Genomic DNA, 25,685 nt, shown 5'->3' on the forward strand with positions numbered 1-25,685 from the left:
TGCAGTCCCAGATAGTGAGCACTATTTACTACCTTTAGAAATATTACTTCTACCCATGACAATGATTTTATATGCCATTACATCACATTACCAACAGCAGTCCAGGACAGCACTGATTTCCACGGGCTTACCTTAATCTGGGGGATCACTAAATGATGTTTTCCCATCGAGGCACATGGGTCTGATTTATAATACAGCCGCCATATTGTCCAGGTTTTATATGAAGCCTGTAACATACACACTTACTGATGTCAGGCTTAAAACAGAAAAGCCTTTCCTCAGGAAATACTGTTTGCCCCAAATCAGAATCATATTTAGTTTTTCTCCTACTGGAAAGCTTTAATGATAATCGGTGCTTACTGTACTTTTCATTTTTTGTAAATCCTCTTTCAGTAATCTGTAGATATATCTACTGTACATGATCAGAGCAGAAACTGCTGCCTCACAGCTGCTGTGGGATTTAAAGCTCACAGAAGCAGCACAGTGAGGCAGGAAACTTCGACCCAAGACGACAGCATTTAATATACTACTGGTTTGTAGAACAGTGTGACTTGTCTGACCAAAACCTTGAAAAGCCAACGTGGTACAACAAAACATTTGGTGCTTTTATTCTTCCTAATAGACGATGGTCCTTTTGATGAACTGTAGACAGTAAAAATGTTTATTTGAGTGTGGCTTAGTGGGGCTTCCAGTTATGAGCTCAATCTTAGGAGCAGAAAAAATTTGAGCTCAAGCCAAGCTCTGAGCTGAAAAAAACGAAACGATAACAATAGCATTGTCAGCTGTCTCGAGATTGCAAAGCCGATGGAGGTAATATTCTCACAGCCATACAAACCACGAGAGCAGACGTCTACACTCAATTCTGTGAAGTTGTCTCATCTGTTGAAAAGATGAAAGAAGCTGTTAATGTCATCTCCAAGAGATCATTTAAGCTAAAGACATCTATTCGCTCTCAATAGGGAAACTGCTCTTCAAAACAAAGTGCAAAGGCTTACCTTGTGTCTAGAAAACAGTTGTCTGCAGAGGTCAGTGTTCTTTTGAGCCACTTTCCATAGTCATGTCAATTTTTCCTACTTGGATTTTCAAACTATACACGCATAAAAGTTAATGGGTTTATCCAAATTTAGTCAGGTATTTCATTAAAAATATATTCCAAAGGTTAGTAATTTAACTCCACACTATGACGTTACAGTCATCAGGATTTGTTCAGTGAGTATTTGAGACACTGTTTCATTTGTTGTCCACATGTTCTGCAAAGGTCCAGGAGATTTTGTTTGGAAAGATGTCCCATGCACTTCTGATTCTTATCATAAAATGCAGCCTCCGGCAGTAACGGGCCGGTCAGTACTGACAGATTCAAATATTGTGATACTTTTTACCAAATAGCTCAGTTTATTAGAGGTATTCACTGTTCATTTCTCTCAGTACAGTCTTATAATAACGCAAACTTTAAGACCAGGCAAACACAAGTTTAAACCCAAACCAAAACTGTAGACTATATGTACTAATGGTCTAGAAAAACAGTTTATCATCATAGTTTCAAGCTCTTCTGAAGTTTGAAGATTGTTGTACTGACCTGATTTCACTGTGTTGATCTTCCCCACAGGTGCTATTTCATGACGTGGTGGCTCTCACACAGAAGCTCTTCCCTATTGTGGAGGCCATGCAGAAGCACTTCAGTGCTGGCTCTGGAGCTTATTACAGCGACGCCATCTTCTTCCTGTCTGTAGCCATGCATCACATCATGCCTGAACGTAAGAAAAGCACGTTTTCTCATTTCTTTGTTGTAGTTATTCACTTTAGTTGCTCTCTTTAGAATAGCTTTAGTTGGCTGGAGTATCAGATTAAATCACCTCTGAAGAGTCTAAAGGTAAATGTTACAATTTGGTAACTTGCTATAATTTCAGTGCTTAAAAGGTCACCTCAACCATACGGCCTATGCAGATAGTTATGATATGTTTTTTGCCAAAGTTTTGAGATATGTCTTCTGTTTCTCTATTCTATACATACATCTATTGCTTGTCTGTTGTCCTGGAAGAGGATTCCCTCCTCTGTTTTTTTTCCCCTGTTTGAAGAAAAGATCTAAGGACACTGAAAAAGGTTTACGCATTATGTCTAATTTAAAAAAAAAATCCACATAATTATATTGCCTTTTGTAGCTTCAAACACTGTATTCTGCAGTGGCTCTCTTCTCTGTTCCGGCCCTGCTATGGCACAGCTGGAAAAGGCAGTATGGGCAGCTATCTAACAGACACGTGGCATGCTGCAGAGACCCTGGGGAGTCAGGAAGGATGGATGTGTTCTGTCACTGCTGCCCACATTAGTGCCCCCTGTGCTGGTGCTGACCGATGGCAGCGATCTCCTCTGTTGTTCACGTTGGTTCACGTCAGTGGGTGTCAGTGGGTGTGCAGCATGTGGCATCAATCCACAGATGAACCAAACCATTAAGCTTTCCGGTTTGAATCAATAGACAGCACAGGCACACACATAAAACCTGAGGTGTCTGTCTTGCAGACAGCAGGGCACCATCCCACTGAAGTTTTTTAAACTGTAACTCAGGATGCACATAACACTTTTGATCTTTGAAATTATGTTAGACATATTTGTAACAGAGGTTGTAGTGATATCAATAATTTTTTTTTCTGTTCAAATGTTTTTCACGCTGAGATTGATTCATTCTTTAAACTTTTTTCATAAACTTGGCAGTGCTGAGAATCACATTCATTTGTCCAAGCTAGAATCTGTATTTTCCAATTTCCAACATTTGGAGGCATGACAACCCCTGTGGTCAAATCCAAGTTTTCCTTTAGGTTTTCTGTAGAACATCAATGTATTCTATTTGCATTGCACAGGTAGGAGATAATTTAGGGAGCAGAAGAGTAAAACTGTGAAGAGAAAGATGAATATTTTAGGGCAAAAATGATTTGAAATATATTGTCAAAGTGGCACTGGGTGGTTTTGTATGACAGCTGAACTGGAGTTGTGTAACTGGCTGGTGTCTCACGTTGCTCCCCTAAAATGCTTATTGATCAATCACATGTGCCACCCGTCTGCTCTGTGTAACCAAGTGGTCACGCATTTCTATTTAAAGCATGCTTTCATGTAGAAAGGGCATAATGTGGTTTTCTTAACAGAGAGATTGGAGGGATATGTGATGCACCTAAACCAATGTTCTTTAATAACTTGATGTGAGCGATGTTGCAATTTCTGCAGGTTTAATTTGGTTGCCAGAAAAGAATGGAGACATAAAAGAAATTGCCAGGACTTTGGATTCAGTGTTAAGCGAGCAACACAGCCCATATAACAGTGTTTGCTCAACATGAATGGAAAATAAAAGTTTGTGAGGTCTGCCATTTTAATGACAGCTCAATTTGTCAGTCAAGACTCAATAGGTCTAATAACAATAAAATACAGAGTATACATATTTTCACCTAACAAGCTAAATAGAGGTGATCACCATGGGGTAATTTTCGACACAATACCACCACAATATTTTGTTCATAATAACAGTGTAACAGTATCACAACACAAACATTTCTTCAGAACCTGACACGATATTGTAAAACAGCCACCCAGCATACATCACAATGTCTTTGTACGTATAAAGGACCTTTTAATGGTAAATTACACTTTTACAAGGTAGTAGTCAATCATAATGTAAGAGCTTTTACTTTTTAATAAGACAAACACATACCATTAATTGTGATATCACCATAAACTAGCCTAAGACTGAACTGTCAAAAAGAAGAATATTTTAGACTTCAAATATCTGCAGTTAAAGAAGAAAATGTCTGAGTATGTTAATAGAATCTAATATAGTACACTAGGTGTTAGTGTATTGCTAATATGTTGCAATAGTGGTTATTTATCCATGTTTTGTTTGCTGACTTGTATGTATTTATAGTGTTTGTTCAATAGAACCTAAAATAAGCCATTTAAAGATATATACTTGACAGTTGAGAATGAAAGTTGGACGAAATAATCTTAACGTTCTGGAGCGTTATCCGTGTCATGCGGTCTTCATCAGCAAATGGACATGTGGTCTTTGATGGAGGCCATGAGATGCGGTTGAAAGCTCAAGAAAAGGCTAATAAGATTATTTTGTCAAATATCTGGCAGTACTTAACAACACTGACAGGCTCACAAACCATAATTGAAGCAGTCATGTAGAGAAAAGACTATTTTCACACCATCTATCCTTAGAGGGCAGGAAATAAAACTGCACAATGGAAACCTGTTGTAATTAATAAGGTTCCTAAGAAACACTGTTTTTGTTCGTGGAGAGGAGCTGTATGTTTTGCATCCCCTCTAGAGGTCTCAGCATGCTGGGACATGAGTCTCTTCACCAACCTTGATCTGTATTTTCCACCTACAGTAGAAGTGACACTAATGCTAATACATGAATTGCTTTACTAAAATGAGAAAGATGGTACCTGGAAGTGAGGGTAGCTGATCTGTTTGTTGTTAGGCAGGCTGAAAATAACATGGCAGATATATGTCAAAAATGTTCCCTTCAGAGGCTGGTAAAATTCCGAGATGAAGTATAGAAAACATACTTTATTTGGTGATCAAATTATAATTATTATCATTTTAGCAGTTTAACGTAACTGGAATGGTGGAGTGGACCAGGCTGGAGCTGAATTTAAATGTACTGATGGCTGCCCAGTAATACAGCTCAGTTCCACAAAGGGTCCAATGTGGATATTGATCTGTACTTCTAGAGAATTGACTGACAGTACACACTTCACCATACTTAATAGTGGAACTACCTAAAAACACTTGGCAATATGGATGTTTTATACAGTACTGTAGGTTTTGTGCACTTTAGATGTTTGGATTAGATAACCCTTATCTATCGCGCAAAACCATGAAGGAGGCATCTGATTTTTCCCAAAGTCATTCGGCAGCATGACGACGAACATGACCCCAAACATGCAGCCAGAGTCATAAAGAACTATCATCAGTGACAAGAAGAACAAGGAGTCCTGTAACAGATGGTCTGGCCCCAACAGAGCCCTGATCTCATGGAGTCATTCTGGGATCACATGAAGAGAAACAAGACACTGACACAGCCTACAGCCACAGAAGAACAGTGACAAGGTTTCCAAGAAGCTTAGAGCAACCTGCCTTCGAACTAACATGAAAAACTTTGCACAAGTATCATTTGTGCAATTGGTACTATTTTAAAGGCAAAGTGTGGTCACACCAAATACTGATTTGACATAGTTTTTTTCTCTTCTGTTTTATCGAGTTAGTTGTATTCAAGGCATAATATTTGAAAGTATCTTAACTTTTAGTAAAAACATTTGCACAGTGCTGTGCATTATATTCAAAAAACTGCAATATTACTTAAAGATTACCTCGAGTAGTAATAGATCTCTGGGCTTTTCTCATCCTCAAAGTGAACTAAGCATGCTGGTATTGCTGATTAATTTTTGCCAGACAACAAATCCAGTGCAGGCTCATAGAGTGAATGTCCCTTACACAGTGTCCTCACAAGCTGTGTAGTGAAAGCAGCTCATTAGCAGAGCAACAGCAGCTTCAGTCCTCTGTCTATATCTACACAGTAGGCCATCACATATATACAGTATTGAGTTATAGATAACCGTTGTGATTCAAGTCTAAACTTGCAGTCCAGCAAAACTAGTACTGCTTAGTCTTGTTATTTGAAAAATCTATTGTTTTGTTTTATGAAACTTGATAAAAAATCTTAATAACTGAAAATCTACTGTGTGAAAAATGGATTTAAAGGATTAAAAAATGCCACTTGGAAGATAACAAACACTTTAACTTTTGATTTTAAGTAATAATGAAGATTCAAGATCCGAAGTTTATTTGTTTTTGTTTTCTCTTCACCTTTTATTTCTGGCATAGAAAGCAAGCATCCTCTAACTAACACAACTAAGCCTTGACTAAAGATCTCTGTGAGTTTGTTTTCTTGCAGCAGGAAACACATCAGCTTTTGTATAAATGAGGAAACTGATTGTGAAAATGAATTTCAAGTGATCACCTCTTCGGAAAAGAACTAGTGGGTTTTCCAATGAGTGTTGATAAAAGCAGAAAACACTGACCCTTACAAAGAGGCTGTAAGTGATCACATCATGACTGATATAAGGGCTTAATGAGGTTGACCCACTTTCTTTCTAAAAAGAAATGTGTGTTGGATAACAGTGTCTCTGTTGTTTAACTTGAGGTTTAGTCAATTACAAACATCCCATCTGACCAGTGCCTTCGGGCGAGATCTAAGCTATCCTAACAACGTTAGTCCTGCAATACATTCATAACACCCACGCACCTGATTTTAACCTCTATCATTTCTACTTATACATTTCATTTAATAGCTGTTGTTGTAAACACAGAAAAAACATTGTATATAGTTAAGAGGTTGTTGAAATGGAACAGTGCTGTGCAGTGCACAAGACTCAATTATCCATACACAATTCATTCCACTGTCTGTCTGCCATAGTAGACTCCTACTACTGCCTGTCAGCCATAAGGATGTCACAGTTCGCTTTATGCTGCTGGGAGGAGATTAAAAGTAAATCCAGGCGTAAATCAGTTTAAATAATCAATTCATATAGAAGAATTCAGGTATTTTAGGTGAAAATTCCCAATAATTGAAAACAATGAGCCTTAGATACATCTGCACCTCCAAAGTGTTTAAAAAGACCACAGCCTCATACATCTGTATATAATAACAGCTCTGACTTATTTGAAAAATAAATTTATACTGTGGCTAACACCTGTAAGTAAGTGAAATACAATTACACATTGTTTGATTCATGTGTAGATTGGCTAAATTGAGGTTGCTGTAAATGTGTTCATCTGTTGGAAAACTTAAACATTTCAATTTTAAGCTTTTAACTTTATGACAAATATACAGTACAGAGCTGTGTGCCAATCATCAGAAATTGGCAGCACTACAGAAGAACATTTGTCTGGATAGGAAGGTCTGTTTCACAAAAACTGTTTCCTTGATTTCTCCACCCCACTCTGACAGGAAATGATGGAGGAGGAAGAAATGCAAGTTGGGAAAGCAAGGATACAAATAAGAAATGGACCCTCATTCTCCTTTTCTTTGTCTCCCCAGGCTTATCTCAAACTTGCTTTATACTGGCAAAAGCTGTTGAGCCTGAAATATTAATGCATTAACTGACAATTATTGCTTTTTCCCAGATAATCACTTTCTCTTTCCCCCTTATTAATAAAATGGTTTGATAATGACCATTTTATTATTTATCAAACAATGGATTTTGTCATGTCATAGAGTATGTTAGCCAATTGGTGTAAATGTCTATTTTTAGCCCAAAACAAACATCTGATGAGAAACAGTGGATGAAAAAGGAGATATTTGACAATGAACAATTATGATGTCAAACACAAAACACGAAACCTTTTTACATGCATTAATTGTGCATCAATGAAAGACATGGCGCCTATCGAAAATGTTGAAAGATGGCTCTAACAGCAGTGAAAACACTGAAAATATGAGATGCAACATCAAATGGAAAATACTTCAACAAAGTACTGCAGCTGTTATAAGGAAAACACAATCTTGTACTACATTTAAATCACATTTGGTTGAAATCCTAAGGAGCTAACACAGTATATTGTGCGCTCTCATTATCATTTAAGCAAAAAAAAATATGCTGTGATTAAAAACATCACACCGTCCAACCCTACTTTCACCTTCACAGGATTTTGTGTAGAGTCACTGATCTAACATCAAACCCACCACATCACAATGTTATAACAACTTAAGACCCTCTTCCTGTTACACTGCCACTAGTTAAGCCCCGTTAGTACAAACAAACAGCGCTGACCACTCGGAGATTACTCTTCTGTGCCCCTCTCTGTTGCCACAGTACATGAAGGCATTGTGATGGCAGCTTCCTTGTTTGGAGAGCACAGAAAACAGGTCACTGCCATATTGCTGAGTCTTCTTTTTCCGTCATTTGTTTCGACACGATCCTTTAGCAAATAATTGTAGTCCAGCCATGATCTCCCCACCCTATATTGTCATGCATTTGAGTTGGCTTTGTTGAGGCAAAGGTTGTGATTTGTTTTTCCAAGAAAAAAAAAGGTTTGTTAGTCTGTAATTTCTGACCGGGCTGAGTCAGGTGCTACACTAGATTTTTTTTTTTTTTTTACCAGAATGGAGTAAGGCACAGACAGATGTTTGACTGTTAAGTACAGTACACAATGACTGTGTCATGAGGTAGCATGGAACAATTAAATCATTTTGGAACATTTTTGACCACTCACTATTACGCTGATTATGGCCCAAAATACCAACTTATAAACAGTTACTACCTGCAAAATGTTGAATGTCAGGATCCGGTTTTTAACTGGACCAAAATGAAATCAAATTATCGAGGCAAGACACCATTGCATTGTTTTCTAATGATTTAAACAACACTGATGAGAATAAGGTTTTCAGCTTCAAGATGGCACGTTAGCATTAGCAAGACTAGACAACTGTAGCAGCTCATATGCTGCCAGTTTCATGCTCATTATTAGCAAATTCTCTATGGAGAAATAATTCTGATTATATTTAATACAATTTAAGATTAATGTGATTTAATGTATCTGAAGGATGTTTGATCTTAACAAGGCAATGATGAACTGAAAATAGATTTGAAATTATATTGAGCTCTAATAAAGGGTCATGGGTTTACACAGACAAACCATGCAGCTCATAATTTTTAAGTAGCCCCATCTTGTAAGTCCATCAGCACCAGATGCACCAGTTCCAAAGATGTTATCAAACCAACCTTTTGCGTTGCCAATAAATGTTTATTGCCCTCAAACTACAGGCCATCATCTTTGACAGTACCTCTCATGCTGACATGGCAAGTGTTTTCATCAGTTCAGCAATTACGTTGTGCCCATGGTGCACCATTCCTGAGTATTTCCCATCCTTTCATCACCATGCCAACCAGCAAAACATAGGAAGCTGAAACAATGAACAGATGAGGGCCCGAATATCCTGGTTACTGTTATGATTTCATCTACAAACAACAAGATAGAGTGTTAATCATTTACTGTGCCTACACTCACAGCTGTCAAGCACAACCTGCACTTTGTGCTTTTTATACTATTCTCAACCTTCTACACATTTCACCCCACAATTTATAGACATTTTCATGCAATTACTTATTTTATTTAATTTATTTTTTTGATCACTGGTGACATTACGAAAAGCAAAAGTCAAATGCACCGCTGCAGAGAAACCATATAATTGTGTTAAGCTTTCCAAGAGTCTGTCAGTCTGCTCTTATTTCCTCTAACTCTGTCTGCCTGGAAGGACTCTTGGAGTGATTAGGCAGGGAAACTCTACATGCACAGTTCACTAAGAAGTACATTTCCTGGAATCATTTTTATAGAAATGGAGATCTCATTTATTAAACTTGGTTAAAAAGAAATTATTATTCATCAAGTATCCACTTAAATGAAGGTTGCTTGGTCTTTAGCAAACACCAACCAGACTTTTCTGCAGCATCTTGCAGTACCAATCAAATGTTTGGACACACTTTCCCGAGTGGTACTGGTACTATAGGTCACAGAGTGATTAGTTTGATGATGTCACATCAATGTGTTGCATAATCGATGATCTTTAACAGTGCACCTTTCTTTCAGGTCTGATGCGCATTGTGCAGCTTGACCTGGATCTGAAATACAGGACCAACATCAGGGACCTCTTCCAAGAATTTGACCGGTTTCCTCCAGGAGCAGTAATAGGCATCACCAGAGAGATGCAGCCAGTCTACAGGTAGGCAATATGCACACAAAACACCACACCATATTAAATTTAGACTAATTTATTTTAGATTTTTATCATCTCTTTCATACCACACAGAATGTAATTTTAATTTTTTTTTACAGCAATACCAGTCTAAAAATGACAGAATCCCACAAGAGACAATAACACATTTTTGTCTGTATCAGTAAGCATGACCTGGACCCAGAGGGGAGGCAGAAAAATTATGGATGGATTAACTAGTAATTAATAAATTTTTGACTTACACTGTGTACAGTCCATTTTCCCATCACTTGTAGTGTACAGATGTATAAATCTCCTGACAGCCTGCTTATATTAGTCAAAATAAAGTTATGACTACCCTTTTTTGTTGGAACTGGATTCAGTGCTTTTTAAGATTTCTCAAGACTGTGATACCAATTTGTGAGAGTCTTATAAAATACAAAAATTCTGGGTAGTCTTTGATTGTCATCTGATACAGAGACAGTACTGAACCAGTCTACTACTTTGCCTTTGTCAGTTGTTGAGATGCACATGAATAACTGTGGACAGTTTATTGAGTCTCTTTTCATTTTGGTGCTGCGAGTGTCCATTCAATGTCAAGATGTTCTCTAGCTAAGATTGGATTAAGGGCCAGCATCTGTCAAGAGAAAAGTCCTGCTACTGGGCTTCGATTCTCAACTGGAGGACATGTTATCTGTGTGATGTATCCAGCCAAAAGTCTGTGGACAACAGTTAGATTTTGGACTGTGGAGTGAATAAACTGATCCCTGGTCTTATGAAATGGACACACAGGTGTGTAATGTATTGATCTATACATTAGTGGCACATTCTAGAGTAGTTGTGGCTAGGGTTGAATATCAAGTACAGACTGAAATGTGTCCAGAGCACAGACTGTCACAAACTGTCACATCCTGCAAACTGAATGCTGTATTTCCTCATTAAATTTGCTAATTTTGCTGAAGATGGTCAACTTCCCAGCACTAAAATATGAACCGATGAGGGCTTGGGGCTGTCTTCTTGTTTTGGTCACTCAGTCTGTCTTCCCTAACAGCTGGTCCTTGCTTAATTTTGCTTTAAACACTTGGTAATATAACCAAATTGTTTAGCTTGAAAATGTTTAAATACTAAACATATCTATTGTTTTTTTTCAATGCTGATATCTCATATTTATGCAAGGTTTTGTTCAGAGCGGCTACGTGAGTAATATCTTTTTTGTTTTTCCTTTTTCTGTAATGGGTTAAAAGCCAACATGTTAATCTCACTGACTCATTGACCCCAGAAGATTTTATTATCAGTTTCTGGGCCTCACTTGCATATTCACAGTTATTTTCTCTCACAGTTTCAAAGCGAGAATGAACATCAGAAGTCTTGCATACAGACTCTGATTCACAAGCACTACAGCAGTGTTACCAGGCTGTAATTTTCCTACTACAAGCATAAATTAAAAAAAATTGTAATGACACACATAACCATTCAGCCGCCTTCTGATAGTCCATGTATTTTCATGGTTAATGAAATGCCAGAATTGTAAATTATCCTATCAGACACCATTAAACCACTGCAGAGGAGGAAAATGCAACAAGATGACAAAATTAAAATAGAACCAGTCAAACCTTAAACAGTGAAAACTATTGATGCATAAAACAAACAGAAATGTCTGTTTGTTGCATGCATTCATTTGAGGAATGTTGCAGTCCTCCTTGTCGCTCCACACTGCTGTGTAAGTTTAGTTATGCTCAAACGCTTTTTGCGATATTTTGAGTCTTGTTTCTGGCATTTCCACTCACATTTTTATGCACAAATTGAAAATAAATTGCTTTTTCATGTGGAGAGATTTAAAGTCTTGTTAGGAGCCTTTGATTTGTGAGAGTACACAATTTTCTCTCTCTGTTATGTGTATTTGGCAGTTAGTTTATCAAAAAACTACAAAAAAAACATTTATTTATGCAGAAATCCCACTCTATTTAAGCAGTAACACCATATTATTAAATCTGTATAGAATCATGCTTTAGCTTTTGCATCATTTCCCGGAAGAAATTATTGAATATGCAACAGCAATTATAAGTAAATAAAAGCCCTTTGAACATGGACAGAGTATGCTGAAGTGTTGTTGATGTGCTGTTTTGCAGCCGGTCTGGACTTTGAATGAAACGTGAAACTTTGATGTGATCTGTTGTTTGTCCATTAATAATGAGTTAAATGTTAACATGGCACAAACATGAGGCAGCTATAAATCACAAACTGCTCTGAACCATCCCGTTTACCTGGCAGCATCGAGACAGTGCTGCAAGATAGTGATCCATGATAGCAGCCACGAAGTAACATGAAGCAAGATGGTGCAACACTGACAGTATGATGTGATGTTTTCATGACTAAGCTATTTTAAGTCCTTCATGGAAAATAAATAATTGAGGATTTGGCAGGATCTAAGCAGAGAGACGCCTCTTGTCAGGAAATGTTTTGTTCTCATCCTGTGAATAGAGATGCGCCTCCTGTCTCTTTGTCAGACCTGTCTGGAGTAAATAAACAATCTGCTCATCCTCTCAACTGACAAACTCTAGCAACACACTGATAGGATCCATATAGCCTTCCTTAACTGGCTGTATTATTTACCCTATATGTCAGGTTAATTGGAAACTTGACATCAGTTAAGTAAACTTATTGGCCCCACATCGACTTCAGGTTACAGCACCTCTTTGTGGCCCTGCGGAGCTTGAGATCTTCCTCTCATCCTCAGTCCTGCTCTCCACTTATAAAGTCCACCTTCTCAGACCATTGTTTTTGTCCTTTATAAACACAACTCATAACTTATTCAACAATTACTGAAAGTTATAAAGTACTTGGTCAGGTTTGTATAATTGTCTGCCTAGTCTTTGAGTAGCAATGTCCTGATCTAAATCGTTAACTTTTTAGCATGGCATTCCTGAATTTCATAAAGGCAGAGTTCTTGTACACCTGCTTGTGTTAAGACAACATTAAACACTAATGAAAGTCACTGAGAAGTATGGAATATAACTGTATGTTAAACGGGAAAAATGGTTTTTACCAATTGAGATAAACTTCTCCTCTTCTGTTATTACAGTAAATCTTTGCATATCAGTCTGGGAAGTTGTTGAGTAAGAAGTTTGGGAATCAGTACACATCGAATTTCCGTATTATCCTCTGACTTTGGCTTTCCCATCAGCCATTTCTTCCTGTTATATACTCTTTATCTGATTATGATAAAAAGATACACACAAACCACATTCATCCACTAAATAAAAAAATAAAAAAAACAGCTTAAAATTGTTAGTTCTTATTGGCAATGGTGTGTGTGTTTGGGTGTGTAGGTTTGTGTGTGTGTGTGTGTGTGCGTGCGTGTGTGTGCACGTAAACAAGGGACTCTGACTTTCAAGCTCTTTGTTCCTCAGCTGATTTTCCGTCCCTCTCCAAGACAGTAAAACAAACACGCCTGGTCCGTTTAGACTACTGCACTGTTTTCCACTCAGACACAGCATCAAAACAGGACATCACTGTGTGTGTGTGTGTGTGTGTGTGTGTGTGTGTGTGTGTGTGTGTGTTGTTGTGTGTGTGTGTGTGTGTGTGTGTGTGTGTGTGTGTGTGTGTGAGTGTGATAGTAAGATTATGTGAGGCAAGGTCAGGTGGGAGTTTTCAAGCAGCAGCTGCTTACTGGGATAAACAGGCAGCCAGGTGGTTTCCTCTGGGTTTTTACCGTATGAATGAAACAATGAATCACGACATGATTCTAAACGGACTTAAAATTGAGGGGTTAGTGAAGTAGGAGTTAGTTAGTGAAGCTTTAGTGCAGTAGGAGACCTTGGTGTAGGTACAAAGTACTACATCTATTCAATAAGTGCAAGGAGAATTTATCAACTAATTGCTGTAGGTCTAAATTGAATATTTGAAGGCTTTAAGTTTTCAACGACTGGTAACACTGTCAAGTGTGATAACACTTGAATTATAAGCGCATTCACATCGTATGACTGATGATATCTGTTACCTCGATAGGGAATGTTTTGACTGTAATGGCACCATAAATTATCCTTAAATGTTTGAATATAATATGGTATTTGCCCCATGATTTTGTTGACGTGGTTGTCAATGTGTAACAAAGTTGATAAATGAGCAGGTATTTGTGTGAGCAGCTGTGTGTACCTGAGACGGTAAAGCTTAGTCTGCGGAACTGTTGGTAATGTCAGGTTTCTGGGAAGTAGTTTTAGAAGTGGAGCCCTAGTTTTCCTGGCAGACTTCAGTTGGCACCAACATCTCTAAACAGATCTGTATCTCTGCCCTGCCATTGCACTGGCTCAATGGTTTACTAACCCTGGGAATCCCCTGCTAATGTTGTTCCTGTGAGCCCAGACACACTTACTTAAAACAAACGGCAGCGTAGCAGGAGGTCGTGCGCCTTAGCATGAACAGCCTCACCGGTTGGAATTTAAGGGATGTCAACAAAGCTTTCTCACAACCCGTCACAACTGTTTCCCCGTCTTTGTAGACCAGCGTGTGTGGAAATGTCTTTGTCTTTAGATACCATGTTATGAAGAACATCTCTTTGTACTGGTGTATTTGAGTTTTCAGGGTTTTGAGGCACATTCCAGGGCCAGGAATTGATTCTTCTTCTTTTCAAAGGAAATCAAAAAGTGTTGACAGCAGTGTGGATTTACGTCACTGGGACTCTCAAGGATATTGCTATCCATCCAGTCAGTGGAGGTCTACAGCTTTACTGTGATATTATAATTCAAGGAACAAAACATCTTTTGTGTTTTTTTGCCTGAACTTTGGTGACTTGTCATGTCAGGTGTAATTTCTGGATACAAATCCAAGAATTTCATATAAAATGAAACACCTATTGACAGGGGTTGGGATTATTGGCATATTTAAATTTTTGTCCCCCCTAAAAATTATGTTCCAGAAAAGTGGGCGTCGTATTATATTCAGGATCAGACAATTAATTGGAAAGAAAATGAATTCCTAATTAGTAAAAACGAGTAGAAAGCCCAATATGTTTACAGCAAAATAAAAACTGGAACTGAATCATCAGTCAAGGGAAAAAAATATTGGAATTTCATTATAGGGAGCTAAAAAAAAAAAGTGAATAATTATGACAACCAAAGAAACAGATTTGACAGGATAAATGTGGGAATTACATTATGCTTCAATGGACGTTCATTTTTCACTTTACAAGAGAAACGACTTCTCGGACTAATAGTATCGGGGGAAGACAAATTATAATCAAGGTTGCCTATTATTTGGCGCTATACCGTAGCCAGGTGGAAATTCACTGAAGAATAAGGAAAATTCATCTGTGCAGCTGCACTGAATCCCAAAACAAACCAACATGGTGTAGCAGATATACTACTTTAAATTTAAATTTGCATTCGCTGGAAATTAGGACACCACCTTCTATTGAAGGAAAAGAAAGCACTATCCGACATCAAGTCTTATCACAGACAGCAGAAGTTTAGCCTACTTTTGGTGTGTTGTCTAGGGGCTGACCCCTTTCAGTTGGCTCCAAAGTGGTACAGTTGGTGCTGATCTAATTCACAGCTCCCCAGCGAGGCAGCACTCCCGCAGACACGGTGGTTGTCAAGCAACGAGAATCTGATAGTGGAGCTGCTCAGCTGATTTGATGAAATCACTCCAGGATGGATGGAGTTCAGGCTGATGAGTGCTCTTGCAAGCAGGCAGAAGTTGGCAGATGATGCGGCCTCTGCTAGTTTCTTGGTACGCTGTGGTTATAATTGGATAGGCTCTGTTACACTCACCTTCTTTTACTAGACCCGTTAAATAGTGAAAGTGATACCATTGGCCTGATGACAAAACTTCCAAAATGCTATCAAAGTGAGAAGTGCTGAAGTACAAAAATATAAAAACTTTGGCTCATTCTGTTTAGTATTGAGTTTTAAACTGACATGTACATGCAGCTTAACAAAGAATTTAAATAAAAAAAAAAAGAAAGAAAAAAAAAACCCTTGTAGGAATGATGGTCTAGATGAGGTGAAATAAGACCGTAGAAGAGGCTTGGTGAGTAGTTACAAGAAGGACAGAAAGCTAAAAGAACTGAAGAAGAGCCAAAAGTAAAGCAAAACAAAGGTAGAACTGCAAAAAAGAACAGACTTAACATACCAACGATATCAAAGTGTAAAAAGTATCAGAGAGTGCTTAAGTGAAGGATTCTTTATATCAGCTGGGTATTCCGGGCGGAGAACCAGCCTTTCACGCCCGAACTGTAACTTTCCTCCAATGAGCGGTTACATAACTAAAATTGTATGTAACAGTGGATTATTTGGATTGTGTTTGTATGTGGACTTCAGCCTGAATACACACTAACCAATGGGGACTCGTGTCACTGCTGGGACAAAATTTAAGTCCTCACGGGTAGAGACTGCTGACATCCTGGAAAAACCCACCCCCTGGTGAAATATCACAGCGCTTTTAATAGTTTTTTTAGGGTTAAAATTTAAGGTGAGGGTTAGGATTAGGCATTAATTTGTGACAGTTAAGGTAAGGGGCTAGGGAATGCATTATGTCAACGAGTGAACCCCACGGGGATAGTGAAACAAGTTTGCCTGTGTGTGTGAAAAGCATAGAGAAAGGGTGAGAGAGGAAGCTTGGCAATGATTATGTGTTTAATTGATGATGATTCTCCTTTTGTAAAACATAGTACAGTTCATTGAACAAAAATATCAGTCTCCATCTTCTGTTCCATGAGCATTTTCACCTTAACTGTTCTTTTCCTTGAGAGTCACAACCCATAAGGTGATAAAGAAATTTAATCTCCCTTGTTAAATTTGCTATCATGTCACAACAGGAGAATGGTTCTTCCTTCTTCTGTTCTATGTTAATCCTGACACTTTAATTATACGGTGACAGGTTCATTTGGAAAGTCCTGAGCATGTCTGAAAAGTTTTATTGTGGAAGGTGAGAAGGCGTCTGGTGGGTCCAGGGAGCCTGCAAAGCTCTATTCAAAACCCACTGCTTTATTTCCTAGTGGAATTAATAAAAAGGTGATGTGTCCTCGCTACAGTGGTAACACTGTCAGTGTATAAAGTCTTTTATTTTGATGATAATCCAGCAAGAGTAAATATTTGAGAAACAAATCCACTACCAGCTTGTTAGCCCAGTGAGGTGGCTTGTTAGCCCATAGCCAGCGGCCAATGGACTTATTTATAATCAAATTTTTGAAACTTGGTATTATCGTGGCATTGTGTGCATCCTCTCCACTGGAGTGTTTTCCTGTGTTGAGTGGAGAGGGCTCTCAACTCCCACTCTGTTTTGGTGCTAATGGACAGAGCATTATGCAGGAGAACGCCTCCTCCCACCAGCCACATTCAGAGCACATCCTGCCACTGAAAAGTTCATTATTGGAAAAAAAATGCCCCATGCCTGTTCTCTGCAGCTGCATTTGTAATGTTTAAAACCCAGGAGACAAGACCCACTTACATAAGTGTCACAGCCAGAGCCACAGACACAGACACAGTGAGAGACATTAGCCAGAAACAAGTCACTCTCTTTATGCTTTGTGTGTCGAGTCTCCACTGTGTGATACATCCCACATATTCCCAGTTTTTGCTCTAAGGTGGAAACAAATGTAGAATGTGAAATATAATTTTATCCCGTGGTTACATATCTTAGTGGTTTCAGTCAGATGGTTGTGAGTCATGTAGCAATCTCACTGTGATATCTTTGTCTGTCTCTGCGCTGATCTTTTTGAGGTTTTGCAACTAATAAATATAATGTTCTTGCAAAACAGCAGCACAATCATAATTCCCTAACTCATTGGAAAGTAAGTGTTAAAGGCTTGAATAAACCTAGATTTATATTGTATGCAATAAATGAATTCAACCATGCTTTTTATGATTCTGCAAGTTTGGATTTTAAACCTGCAGCAGCACCATAGGCTTTCTTATGAAGGCTCCTCTTTTCAGTCAAGGCTGGAAATCTCTTAAAAATATCTTCATCATGTTGCCAAACTACTCTGTGATGAAAAGGACCAGACATTTCATTGGTGTAGCCCAGAACCAGATCCCCCTCTGTCAGAGAGAGTGTTTACGCAGCTTTCAGAGTCAGACTGTGTCTTGTCCTGAACAAAGTGGAGGACACATTTGGATGGGATGGCAGCACAGAATGTCCCTGTCACCTGCTAATGCTTTTCATTCTTCCGTGAGTGAGAAAGAGACACTTTACTTGAAAGCTTGGCAGTGAAAATCAGAGGCAGGAGACCATGGAGCTGTGAACAGGAGAAGAAGGCACTCGTAGGAGCGGTGATCTAAGCTACAGGAAGAGGTTACATATGTAGTTTGACTTAGTCTACTTTGAATGTTCTGGTACAAAGGAACAGAAAAAACTGAAGTCATTGTGACAGAGACCAGAGCTGCAGTCTGTACATGACACTCAAATCTCACAACTTCTCAAAGGCAAAAGTGACTGGTTTTATTGAGAACTTAGGCAAGAGAAACTATAACACAGCATAGAGTATATACTGAAGCTAACCCACATGTCCTATACATCCACTCAGGTTATTATGTAATGTTGGCCAAACTCTTTCCAGTTTTTTTTTTTGTCCCTTGAAAAATGAGCATGAAAACAACACAAAGCTATGTGATACCATATGTTAGGGGGGTGTAGTTAGTTAATTATTGAGAGAAGAGGTAATTTTGTACTAAAAACTGCATAACTACCGAAGATACCACTTAATTGACTAACGCAGACTGCTGACGCCTCATGAGTTGACATGGGAGTATATTTTTCGACTTAACGAGGACTGTGAATTTTGTCCCCCATCACTGTTAACACCGCATTATCTGTCACGTCTCATTACCAGTATGGTGTCAGTCATATATCATGGCCACCATGACATTGAAGAAAATGCAGTTTGAATCACTTATTACATTCTTATGTCATAACAGCAGAATGGAAAAGTCTATGTAAATGTTCCTCACTGACCGTGCTCACCCTGAATATGTCTGCGGGCACGTACACCCAGTATATGTCTTAAAGATGATAAATACTCCCACAGGGGCCACAAGTCCCTAGCTACTCACCCAACAGACTGTATAAAGCTGTGTGGACGAGCTACAGCTGCTGAATATAGGTCAGTAATAATATCAAAGTGTGACTCAGAGAATCCACTGCTCCCACTAGATTTGATCAAACTGCACAGAAAGAGAGAGAGAAAGAGAGAGAGAGAAAGAGGTATCCTCTGCTATAACCAGCATAATTATCCTACGTAATTTTCCCACGTGTTTATCGGCACCAAGAGAGCCGGCAGAACTCAGCTGATTGTAAAATTTCTTTTTTTTCCCTGCCCTTGTCTGTCTTCTATCCCCTTGTGTTTTAATGAGTACAGTTGGCCAGTACTAGGAATAATCTCAGTTCTTTGGAGTGTGTGCGTGTACACATGCATGCGAGAAGGTAGATTCTTATTTATCCTCATGTTCGGAAGGAAGGAAACATCACTGCACCAGCTGTTAGTCAAAATATAGAAAAGAGCACTTTGTACTTTCTTGAAGTACAAAGTCACTTCAATATCCCAAAAAATAAAAATAGTGCAGGCACAACTTAGAAACCACTGGTCCCCGAAGACTTGATAAAAGTATAAAAACCATAGCAACATGAACACATTGAGTAAACGTTAGATGTAGATGTGATACTGTTTTTTTCCCGTTTCTCATTTGTTTCATTTTCATCTGTTCTTCCTGAGGGATAAAATAAATAACACATACTGAACATCAGGGGTTGAACATCAATCAACAACTCGGTGCATAAAAGTGAGGCTATTCATTTTTTCCTATGCAGCAGGACCGCTCCAGCTTTGGTCAAATGAACTGGCCCTTTCCCCAAATCTCCCTTCCCTCTTTGGCTTTCTCCAAAGTGTAGTAGCTCCTTTACTGTCACTCAGTATTCTTTGCTTGTCCCAGTTTAGAAACTTTTCTGTTTTACAGACGCCTTGAGTATATTCTATTAATGCCATTGCATCACCTCTTTGCAGTCCAGCTGTTTAGAGATGGAAGAAGTGTGAGATGAATAGTAAATACAAATACTGGAATAATGTAGTATATTTTGCACATTTGAGAAATTTTATGTCAGGACTGCAACTTAACCACATCAAATTGCTGGATAGATTTGCTGACAGGCATGTTAGTCAAGTGTGTCAAAAATAGTGACCCTTACACTATGCATAATATAAAGAAAGTACTATACTATACTGTATATTACACAAGGCTAAAACTTTCCTTGCCTAGGAAACCTTTGGAAATAAGATGATTTTAAGAAAACCTACAAAAAGGTCTTACTTGTGTGCACATACATCAAACCTGTGCATACAAATGTTTGTTGAATGAAGCTCTGTGTGTCATTTAGCTACTCGAGAGTTGGTATATTGGCAGAACAGGGTGCTGAGTTGGCACAAGCCTTTGACAGTCCTGGACCAACTCTCTTCCTGTTTTTGGCCACAGTGTTGTTTGTTCAGCAAATGACTGAAACAGAGATGCCCCTCACTTTTCTAAATGCACAGCAGCCCAAACCTACATGAGTGAGATATTTCACTGCTGGTGCACAGATTCGTGACTGTGCACAGATTCAGGAAGGTATTGTTTTTAATCACTCAACCAAAAAGTGATTGTGTTTTACAGAGGGAAATGTGTGTCACAGATGGTTTGTGACTTTTCTGCATCTTGTAGTTATGATATAAATTTTTAATCACCTGAAAGAGTTTTGTTTTGCACAGGTTTGGGTGTCATTAATGGGCATAGACAAAAGTAATCCTGCAGGCACCAGAAAGTTGCACAGTAAAAATTCTTTTGCAAAATCTGTAGAGTGGGAAGCTCAGTGAGGCAAGCACTTGGTAACATTGACTCCTGTTTCTCAACTGGCTGCCAAACATGCCTCTCTTATGGAACAGTTAATACTCCAGAAGAGCAGGGTTATATAAAATAGGATTCTGTGACAAAACTAATATGATGACTTCTCCTTTTGTGACTCCAGCTGTTTGTCAAATGGACTTTCCCTTTGCTTGGCTGGTGTCATTGTGATACCAAATATAGACTAGAACGTAAAATATTTTCATCATTCATTGTCATCATGTGAACCACTTCTACAGTTTGCCGATTGGCCCTGCCAACAAACTCACAGTCATGTTGACTAAGCTTCTGCTAACACATCTTTCCCTCTTTCTGCAGACACACCTTTTGGCAGTATCGTAAGGAGAACCCTCAGACCAGAGTAGGTGAACCTCCTCCTGATGGTCTCCCAGGCTTCAACAGTGGCGTGATGTTACTGGACCTGGGAGCGATGAGGGCCTCAGCGCTCTACAACCAGCTGTTGAAGCCCAGCAATGTGGCCAAACTGGCCGACCAGTACCGCTTCAGGGGCCACCTCGGTGACCAGGACTTCTTCACCATGATTGGCATGGAGCATCCTGAACTGTTTTATTCCCTGGCCTGTGGCTGGAACAGGCAGCTGTGCACCTGGTGGAGGGACCACGGATACGGAGACGTGTTTCAGCTGTATTATCGCTGTGATGGACCTGTTTATATCTACCATGGGAACTGTAACTCCCCTATACCAGATGACTGATGTATGTGCTGCACTGATGGTGCAACTGAGAAGGAGTCTATCATGTCTGCAGTATAGCTTAAGGGAATTATTTATCCTGCTTGTTGGGAGGCTTGTGACTTTTATGGCAGTTTTCCTTTCTTGACCCTGGAGCCATGGTCACAGACTCAGTCCCCTGCTGGTCAGTGGGGCTACTGAAGGGCCCTCCCACACAAGTTCATTGGTGGTATTTTAGAATAAGAAAACAGCTCTGCGGTACAGCAATGCAAGCAGATGCATTAGCATTTCTTCAGGTACTGAAATGATGAAATATGATCAGTGAGGTTCAGTTTGAGTCACAGATCCATTCATTTGAATGCTTATCAGATAATACTGCAGAAGAGTTTACATCATTATCAGGAAGGATTTTACTGCCCTTGAAAACTATCAAGGTAGTAATCATTTCATTTTATCACAAAGATCACGGCATGATGTTCAAATGAATGTGGGGGGTTTTTCAATGGGAATGCAGCCTAATGCATCATGCAGTCAATGCCATTATTCCTTTCATTTGCTTATATTTTAATTGACTTCAATAAATTTTGGTATTTGTGTTAAGGGGAATCTCAAAGACCACTGTATTTAATGAGGAATTCATGTCGCCAATAGAGCTGCATTGATTAGATCAACACAAAACTAACCAGCAACTATTATGATTCTCAAATATTACTTGCTGGTTGTAGCTTCTAAATTGTGAGAATATAATGCGGTTATGTGTCATATTATAAATTGATAAATTAAATATCTTTGAGTTTTGGACTGTTGATAAAACAAGACATTAGAGGACGATACTTGGGCTTCAGGAAATTATCCAGCATTTTACACTCTTTTCTGACGTTTTATGCACAAAATGATTAAACATTAAATCAAAAGAAGAAGATTAACTGATAATTAAAATAACTGTAAATTGTCACCCTAATTTATAACAAATGTGGAAATATCTGCAAGAGATATATATTGAGCTACTGTGTTAATTGCCACCGATAAACAAGAGTCCTGTATTTTTTTCCACTTCCCTCCCACTGCTCTCTCTGGTTCCCTGCACCTCAAGCTTTCCAGCAGTGGCGCAGGTTAACCCTGCGTCAACTTATCTTCATGCAACACCACACCAGGTGAGGGCTAATCTGGTGCCATTTATTTTCCACCTCTGTGACTTGTGGAGGAAAGGGAGGGGTATGTTTAACACCAGTAGACTCCCTCTTTCCGGAGCCACGTGGGCGCAGGACATAACACACTTCCACAGTGCCTTTCAAACACATCTTTCTGTAGGTTGGAATAGATAGGGAGAGGAAAAAAAAAATCACATCAAAGGGTGTTAGTGCTCCCTGCATTGCAGTTTAGCTGAGGCCGAACACACAGGTTTCAGAGGTGCTGCGTCCAAGAGCATGACTGCAGACACTGACCCACTTTTGAGTGTTCTTGCTGTGCTCACTCGATAAGTACCCAGTTTCAAAGAAATGTCAACACTCAATATTCATCAGTCAGGAAATTGTCTGAGGAGATGCACAATTAAGCACACACATGCACATGGTGAGAGTGACGAAGCTGAATCCCCCACACCATCGGTGGAGTCAAAGAAAGGCTACTCACGACACTTGAGAATAAACATTACTCCAAATCAATAAGCTTCCCTTTGATTCACCCTTCAACCTAGTATTTGCCCTGCCTCTTTCAGAACTATACTCTTTAAAGTATTAAGAAGTATTCTATTTGAGTGAATACTGAAACACAACTTCTATTCTGAATTCTTGACTGCACTTTACAACTTCAAAACACAGGCTTTATCATCAAGGGTTTTGTTGACTAGACGATTGTTGCATTTATTCTACTGGATTTAAAATGAAATGTTCCTCACTCTACCCACGGTTTTGTACATTTTGCCCGATTAACTATACATAATAGTAATCTGCATAGAATAACAAACATTGCACAGAATAAATATGTATCTGATCTTGAAGGAAAGCAGTGTGCAAACGTAAACATTGTGGAAAGGACTGAGTTTGTCTAATCTTGAATGAAAAAGCAGACTTTCAAATCTCCCACTGTCAGAGCTTCGTCCACAGCAACAATGAGTTTACAAAACAGCCTCCGCTCAAAATCACACCATCACTTTGACAAATAAATGTAAAACTAAAAAGTGCAATAAGATGTTCAATGTGATAGATTACTGTTAATACCAGAAATATACCTGTTGCATGGGTTGGCAGTTAGGGCTTAAACATGGAAAACCTCTCGTATCATCCTTTAAAAATCATCTTTTGTCTGTCTATCTGTTTTTCCCTATGTCCCATACACATCCATCACGTTTTATGTGTTATTCTTGCCCGTTTTCAAACACACAAACTCTCGTGTATAAAATGGGTTAATGAAAATAGGTGGAGATTTAAGATGGAGGGCAACATGATTGGTGTGGTGTAACTTAATAAGTGTTACAAAGGTAGTATCCTTATATTTACTGTATTGACCCAGGTTCACCCTCTCACACCAACAGCAAACACATTTTGTCACAGCAGTGTTGGTGTGAAAAGGTAAATGACCGTTCTCTATGTATGAATGTGCAATGATATTTTTAAAGGGCTAATAAATGTAAATAAATAAATGGTCCACTTCTTTCTTAGACAGATTAGAAAGCTGTGTTAAAGACTCAATGTGATGTGATTGTTTCATGACAAAAGCAAATGTGAAAGTAGCTTTACATGATCTTTTCATAGACGAGCTTCCTGTGACAGAAATTCAGCAATTCTGTGACCTTTGTGTGTTCAGCTTTCCTAAATCAATTATAAGACCTTTTTTTTTTTTCTTTTTTTTTTACGATGTTTTATGGAAAATAAAAATGAAAACGGAAGTTCTTATTCTCTGTTCTTGTTTCAGTTGTTAAATAGCTCACTTGAGAGATGATCTTTTTGTTTGTGCGTGTGTAGGGGGGAGAACGGACAACACTCCCGTCCTCATGAAAAACAGGATGCTTTTAGTCACTGAAGGGTTAGAAGGAGATGGTGAAAAATAAATCAATGTATGTTAATAGGGCACCCTCACGTTTCTCATTATACAAACCTGTGGCCGTGTTCTTGTTTGTCTGCTACAAGCTAGACATGACCTATTTCTGTCACTCAAAATTGTCAAGGCAGGCAGCTGACACTTCATAGACAGAAAAACAGCATCAATCAGCCTTGACCCCTGAATGTGCTGACACGAAAATAACCCAATTTACAGCTGCAACTAAAGTGCATCTTTTATCAAGATGAGCCAGAATATAGTGATAATTTCTTTGTCTGCGATGAAATGCGATTAATCTTTCGAGAGAAGCCTTGTTGGTTCACATGTCCATGTAACATTTACGTTCTTTTCAATTATGTTTTCTTGTAGACAATACTTTAGGTGAGGGGAGGCCAGGTCTAAGCATTTCTAGCTTTGTATAAAGAGTTTTATCTGACAGCAGCTAAAATGTCAGAATTTGTGTGGCTCTGACTCATATATGTCATGCCTTTGTGTCTCTCGCAATTAATGTGTCACTTAGTAAATATTTAGGCATTTTAGCAAAGGAAAACAAGCAAGACTGTTTCAACTGTTCCTTCCAACTGACTGCACGATTAACAAAGTTGCTTTTTTACACTTTCTGCCTCCCCTGGCTGTTTGAATTTCCAGTGCCTGGCCTTGTATTGCAGCTCCTACATTGATGAAATTATATTAGGTTGGGCATAATAGCCCTGGGCTATCCAGCCAATTAGTGTGCTGTGATTTCTAAAATCCCTCATCCTGGATTCATCGAAAAACTCCTTGACACATTTACCTTGAGGGCGAGCAGCAGAAACAGCAGGTTGGTATGGATTTGATACAGTAGCGTGGAGTGGAGTGAAGACGAAGGGTGAAAACTGCTGAACCTATTGGTGCTGTAACTGCTAATCATAGAAGATTAACTTAAATCAGCACTGCATACAAATCCAACAAAAACATCTCATGATGATACTCCGACAGACTTGCACACAAAGTGAACAGCATATGGATATGTGTAGGAGCAGGAACAGTGTTTAAACAGGTGACCACTGGGTGCCACTGGGAGGTGCACAGTCTGCACACTTTTGGACAGGACACAGTGCTGATTGTCTCCACCACTGAGAAGCTGGGAGTACATTCAAATATATTTTTCATTTTCAATTCAAGTTCATTTTGTTGACTTGATACTTGTTTGTTTGACTGATACTGGAACAGCACTGAACCTTCTTTAACCTTCATCTTGTGATTCAAAAAACATTTGCCTTAAACTATCTCTTTCTCGCTGGCTGGGACTGATCTGTCTGACAATTTGACACTTCTGACCTTGGCT

At 38.8% G+C, this 25,685-nt stretch overlaps 1 protein-coding gene across 1 annotated transcript in view; it reads left to right on the plus strand.

Moving 5' to 3' along the window:
• The window catches only part of xxylt1 (xyloside xylosyltransferase 1), a 32,852-nt gene extending 8,682 nt beyond the window's left edge, over positions 1-24,170 (plus strand). Inside the window, exons 3-5 of the mRNA XM_022739535.1 lie at positions 1,607-1,754; positions 9,640-9,772; positions 20,947-24,170. Coding sequence (XP_022595256.1) covers positions 1,607-1,754; positions 9,640-9,772; positions 20,947-21,343 — 678 coding nt within the window. The 3' untranslated portion in view covers positions 21,344-24,170. The remainder of the gene's footprint in view (positions 1-1,606; positions 1,755-9,639; positions 9,773-20,946) is intronic.
• Positions 24,171-25,685: the final 1,515 nt, after the last annotated feature.

Source organism: Seriola dumerili, unplaced genomic scaffold (genome assembly GCF_002260705.1).
Source record: "Seriola dumerili isolate Sdu_G_001 unplaced genomic scaffold, Sdu_1.0 BDQW01000002.1, whole genome shotgun sequence".
In the NCBI taxonomy this organism is placed as follows: Eukaryota; Metazoa; Chordata; class Actinopteri; order Carangiformes; family Carangidae; genus Seriola; species Seriola dumerili.